The sequence below is a fragment of the Eleginops maclovinus genome, chromosome 5 (assembly GCF_036324505.1).
Source record: "Eleginops maclovinus isolate JMC-PN-2008 ecotype Puerto Natales chromosome 5, JC_Emac_rtc_rv5, whole genome shotgun sequence".
NCBI lineage: Eukaryota > Metazoa > Chordata > Actinopteri > Perciformes > Eleginopidae > Eleginops > Eleginops maclovinus.
Window position 1 is genome coordinate 12,896,652 of NC_086353.1, and position 6,568 is coordinate 12,903,219.

The window sequence follows — 6,568 nt, forward strand, 5'->3', positions numbered from 1 at the left end:
GATGCAATACTTGTGCCCAAAAAAACTGACTCACATTGTAATGTTAATGTCGCCTGAAACATTTTACATTGCTATAACCGACTTATTTTGCAGTGAAATTGTAACTATTTTTAGTGTATTGCTTTAGTGCTGGCTGTAGTGAGAAAATCACATACTTCTGAGGTTTCTAAAATTAATTAAGGGACGCTTTAATCATTTTAGGATGCAGGGAATTACCATATTTACCTTTTAGTCCTTGAATCAAGGCATATAACCTAAAATGGTTTATTTAGGACTCCTAATAATTATGACTGTTTTTATTCACCATTTGTTTCTCAGAGGGCATCCTGAACAACGCAAGAGACTCCAGTGTAATGGATACACTCCCTCTCAATGGTAACCATGCCAACAACTACAGCATGGCCAGCAGCGAGTACTTGAGCGACTGCGTCCAGATTTTAGACCGTAGTGGTGGCTACGGCACCCACGGCAATCATAAAGAGACGACCCTGGAGAAGAAAATCCTCAAGGAGCTGACCTCCAATTACATCCCCTCCTACCTCAACAACCATGAGAGAGCCACCACAGAACGCAACCACAACCTGATGAACAAGCTGGTCAACAGCAGCATGGCCAATGGAGGTGATTGGTTTGATGAATTTATTTCTGGTTAAGGCAGTCACACACACTTTTTCTCGACAGGGACACTACTTGTAAAGCACATAACTTCACTGGCTGCACGAACACTTTTGTGCCAATTTTTTTTTTTAAAGCTTATCATGGTATATTATCATTTTTCAACATGACAACAGCACAATACAGAGAGTATTGTTCTGGCAAATTAAGTCCAATATTATCCCTTATTTTGCCTGATCTTCATAAACTCGTAAAGGAAATATCAGTTTCTTAAGCTTCCAAATGCTCCAATGCCTTCACCAGTTAGTTGCTAAATTTGCGTTTCTGCCGTACGCTGCTCGGCAGGTAGCTGCAGTGATTTGGTAACAGCTGCCTGCTGCTACTGAAAACAACACTGATGAGAGCGCTGAGTTGAACCAAAACAGTAAAGTTGTGGGCTGGGAAACAAAAACAATGCGATCTATTAAAGATTCTGAAACCCTTTGTGAAGCCAAGGGGAGGATTTTCTGTGGGTTTGTGCAAGCAACTTCTTTCACACATACACATGGTAAATTAAAACTGTTGTTATATAAAAAGGTTAAAGCCACAACCAGTTAATTTTCTGACTGGCTTACTAATAAATATTCACTGTCAAATGCTAAAATCATCATTTACTCACAATTTTAGAAATAGCTATGCTTTTGTTTGAATGTCAAAGGACATGATTTTAACTAGTCTCCCTGTTTGGGTCTTCCAGGGAGCATGGCAGGAGGCAGCAGCAGCAGCAGCAGCAGTGGAGTTGGTGGGTGTGTGGGCAGCGGTAAAGAGGACAATTGTCCTATGGTGCTAGACAACCCTGCAGCCTTCCCCCATGAGGAGAATCTGGGTTTGGAAATCATTAGAGAGGAGTCAAATGCTCCACTTCTGCCGCCACGTCCTCCTCCACCAGACAGCCACCCCCCTCCTCCGCCTCCCCCGCACAGTTTCTCTCGGCCACGGCGCATTCCCCAGGAGACCAGCGAGAGCTTCTTCCCCCTGCTGACCAACGAGCACACTGATGAGCACACACATTCGCCCAGCCACAGAGACTCACTGTACACCAGCATGCCAGTGCTGACGGACCTTCCGGATGGACAGATGAATGGTTTAACAGACGGAGAGGAAGACAGCTCCGGGGAGCTGCAGCCCTGTAAGAGTGCCACTGCTCCGGAGCTGGATGACGTCTATTATAAGAGCATGCCAAACTTGGGCTCCAGGAATCACCTTCACGAGCTGCAGAGCTACTACCACATGGGCCGTGGTGGCAGTGATGGATACATGGTGTCCGGCAGCAAGGAGGAGTCCGATTCGTCGCCTGAAGAACCGCCTGTAGACCCTTCCCACCTGGTAACCAGTCTATAGAGCCAATAAAGAGACTTCTATCCCTCCCCAGCCCATTCTCACACTTCCAAACTTCCAATGAAAACATTTTGTGTTGTTGATCGACAGACTGAGCTGGCCCACCCCTGGATTGATGTACTATTTGTGACATTGACTATAGTTCATGAGAACATGGTTAAGAATTGGCTGGTCAAATGAAAGCAGGGACTGAATGTATCGTCACAAATAGTGCAGACTGAGAGGGTGGTTCAAAGAGACTTTACCTGGAAAGGAGAGGAAGGGGGAGGGATCCTGTAATTTCACCCTACCTGTTACTTTAATATGAAATCTTGGATTGAAGATCCCCAATATGAACCTCTAGCAGATCCTTGCATACAGTCTCCACTACCACCGCAACAGGGGCATGGCCATCCAGCCCTGGTCAAAGGAGCTGCCTGTCTGATTATCTGTATGTCTGTCGCACTCTTAAAGACATGTACTGGGATGACGTTTCCACCTTTTTCAAAGGGTAGAGCAGGATATTGAACACCGTTGTTCACAACATAAACTGGCCTTACAGAGGCCCCGCCCCACTATCTGCCAATCAAGTGGAGGATGTACGATAAATGCCCTCTCTACCGAACATCCCAAAAACTGTTTTATTGGGCAACCGAACTGTAATCATATCACGCTGATGTTCTGAACTCTCTTCCTGTTCGTATCTGCTAAACTGGAGTTGTGTCTGGGCTGGTGTAACATTCCTGCAAGTTGTAGTGACTGCGGCTACTGTGTATTTCACTGAAAACAAAGAAGGGAGATCATATAACAACAGACTGAATAAAAAAAAAAAGAATGGGTTCTGTTTCTCCTCCTTTCTCCTGTAAAAGTTTTCAGTTATCAAAGGATTATAAAGAAATCACAAACTGTTTCTATGTATTGTACAGAATACAAATACAGATACACTGTTACATATGACCAAGTCTTTTATTTTTTACAATTTTAAGTTGCAAACCTTTTGTCTGTGGAACTGTTCTGAAATGTCATGATGAGTTCTGGTCACGTGTAATTGACAGGACAAACAAGGAACAATCGGTCTGTCATTTTTTTGGTAAATACAGCGACAGTTAAGCACTTCTTAATTATATTCCACATATACCCTACACACTTCATTCCGGACCTTTTTATAGCAACACCACTGTCACCTCCATTTTGCAAATCAATTGTTACTATATACTTTACCACTGTGTAGATTTTAAAGTAAAGGGTAAAGGAAGTGGCTAATAATTTATGAAAGAAACCGTTGCTATGGTAATGCTACCATTTAGTCTTTGCTGGAAGTGGGTCTCATCTCATTTGTTCTTGAATAAAGCGTTTCCTTCCTTAAGGCACAAGCGTGAACGAGAGTGGATTTATTTTACGAAGATATCAGATATTTGGAGCAACACAACAATGCTTTATTAAGCAGATCCTCTCTTTTACATTACTTTGCTGTGCTGGTGGAGATTGTACAGATAAAGAATGCTGCGAATTTAAAAAATGTCATTATCTAAAGAAAAGAAAGCCACTTAAGATAATTTGAAAAAAAGTTGGTCTCTGTGAAATGCCATGATTACACGATATATGTGTACTGAAGATGAGAAAACTGCACACAGCAGCACTGTCCAATGTGGAAAGCCAATGTTTACTTATTTAGGAGAGAAAAATCATAAGTGTATGAAGTGTAGCTTGCACATGTATCCCACAAGCCCCCGCCATGTCCCCAAGAGAGAGATTATTTATTTATCTGTTTATTGGTTTGAAGACAGCAAAACAAGCTTGGAGGAAAGATAGCTGGCTTTAAGCAGGAGTAAATAAAATGGCACTGGGTTTGTTTCATGGTTCTTTTTTTAAATTATTATGATCATGACTATTATTACAATATAATTGATAATTATTTATTCTTTTTGTATGGGTTCCAAGTTGAATGATCTCATAACTAATATTTGTTGTAACAGTGAAAGTTGTTTGCCAACAAATAAATTACTGACATAGCTTTGCGGTTCTCCGCCTCTTGAGTGTTCTCAGTTATTACATAAAAATTAAAAGCAAACACAGAAGTAAAACCAACGGCGTATTTTCTTTCATTTCTAATAAATTAGAGAGAATATATACCGTAAGTATGCAATCAGTTGAAATTATGGGAAAGCTTTTATTGTCTTGGTTGCATGTATAAGGCGGTCAAAACCTTACAGAGTTCTCCGTTAAACAAAGACTAGCTCTCCCCCTTTTTATATATTCCGTATGAATTAGGATCAGAAGATTATTATTTGAATTTTACTCAGGTACAGCTACATTTCACACGCTCCTCCCGATTCAGTTAATGTATGTAAGTAGGACTGACCCCTGAGGATGAGAATAATTACTTCCAGACAAACCACCTGTTCAGTGGTTAAGCACAACATAAAAGCACCTGTGCGCTTAACCTTCCCTAGTCACCTGAGGATATGGGAACAGGTTGTTGTAGTAGACGTTTGTTTGTGTTAGAGTGCAGCCTTTACATAGGTCGGATATCTGCTTTGAGATCTCTCTATGAAACAATGTCCCAAAACACAAGATTCCGTTTGTTCACCTGTGAATCACATTTGCATAGAACGTGTGTTATGCTATAGGTATAGTATCTGTTTGTTTTTTCAGTCAGCTAAAGAAAATCAGGCATAGCATAGTGGTTTGGGCACCTGGAAAGTGCAAAATACATATACAATGGCAATGGATTCCTTTGTACACCCAAGGAGAGTCCATGTGCAAGGACAAAACAGCTATCCAAGAAAGGTCTTTACTCGAGAGAGTGGAAGGACAGACCATTGACAGCCCTTAGGGAACAACTCCACTCGCATTCGAAAGCAAGCTAGAGCCCGTCAACACCCTCAGTCTCGTCTGTATGCCTTTCTTTCTCTACCTGCAGAGAGAGAAGGTGAGCTCTGTATTGACAACATATGCCATGGTTATCAGTCATCCTGAGAAAGCCAGAAACCACATGGGGCTCCTTACCTCGGCAAGACTTATTATTACTGATATGGAGCAAGTTGAACTCGGATTTTGTGCCGACCCTCTTAGTGGTGGCTAGGTGGAGGTGGAGACATTGTACGGTCCTTGGGCACCATCAGTGACATTCACCTACAAAAATAGAAGAAAGGTTTCCATGTTGCAGTTATGTCTCACTGGTTCAGCCACTTTAATCCTTTAATGTTTTTTTTCAGGATTCTATGACTTTGTGCAGCCCTATTCTACACACCTCAACGATGGTTAAAAACAACGGTGCAAAAATGTCAAAATATCTGAAATATGAGACTCCTCTCTTGCTGGTTCTGGGTTCTTCCAAAATTGAGGCAGTTTTCTTTCAACTTAGAATGCACAACGGTGCACACTGTTGCCTAAAAGTACAGGGTGTAGTCCTGCAACCAAATGCAGTCATTCCTGTCAGTGCTCTGAAAGATTATTCTGTACTTAAAATACATCAGAAATCAGAACATTTTATTTATCTTTTTCAAACCTATTACTGTCAAGGCCTCCCAACTGGATGTAACACAACCATGATTGGTTAGGGCACATTCTATCCTTGGCATCGTGGGTATTGTGGCGTAGGTACACTGTTCCATGCACCTCTTTCTTTTCGTACTATCCCTTCAACGTTTACACAGTACTACCTGCTTAATGTACTGTAGCGGTAGGCTCCTCCTATGGGAGCAAGTGCTTAGCACTGCCCAGCAATAACCATTCTTAATGTTTCCCTGGGTGGACTGTGGTAAATCCCAGATGTGGGCCTGGTTACCTTTTCCAGTCATTGTAGCCTCTGCAGGGCAAGACCTTTAGCAGCCTCTACACCCCTCTACACCGTGGTGTCCTGGAGTTCTGGGAAGACCGTGGTTACATCTGACATGTTTGCTTTAAACAGCAGTACATTGGTGTATCAGTATTAAGTCGATATATAAATAACATGTTTGTACATTTTTGAGATTTTCTTGGGACTACCAACACGTTTTGACATTTTTTTTCTGTTATTAAAACTAACTGGAGACACCCAAAGCTTGCACATCCCCCTGTCCTCACTCCCTCTTTCTCTCTTTTCCCGCCACACTGCCAGTAGCAGGCTGATTGAATGAGCGTCGGTTTATGTGGGTCATATCTCTGCAGGAGTGCTCTGATCGGTTAGTGCTGCCTGGCTGTGTTATCTTGCCGCTTGCTCTGTTTCCCTCCTTCAAGGGAAGGAATTCAGTATGTCTTACAAGGTGACATGTCTCTCACACTCAGCTCACAAACCAAAGGCATAAACTAAAGGGATCAATCTGTTTATTGTACATAATTTATTAATGATTGTGGCAAGCTGAGGGAATCTAATTTTGGAACCTATAATGCAGGAACTTCAAAAAGCTAACCAGAGCAAGAAGTGCACAGTAACAAATCCTTCCTGGAAAGGCGCTCATAGCTTAAAATAGTTCTGAGAAAAAGTACATGTTCAGAAATGTTCTGGCAATTATTTAGACAATGCTAAGAAATAGCTAAATGAAAATTCAACTCAAGAATACCAGACAACCCCTGTTTCCCACAAAATGATTTCCCCATACAAACTGGGTTTTCA

At 41.8% G+C, this 6,568-nt stretch overlaps 1 protein-coding gene across 1 annotated transcript in view; it reads left to right on the plus strand.

Annotated features, from left to right (window-relative positions):
• The window catches only part of adgrl3.1 (adhesion G protein-coupled receptor L3.1), a 109,596-nt gene extending 105,639 nt beyond the window's left edge, over positions 1-3,957 (plus strand). Inside the window, exons 25-26 of the mRNA XM_063883597.1 lie at positions 319-621; positions 1,352-3,957. Of these exons, the coding sequence (XP_063739667.1) occupies positions 319-621; positions 1,352-1,995 (947 nt within the window). The 3' untranslated portion in view covers positions 1,996-3,957. The remainder of the gene's footprint in view (positions 1-318; positions 622-1,351) is intronic.
• Positions 3,958-6,568: the final 2,611 nt, after the last annotated feature.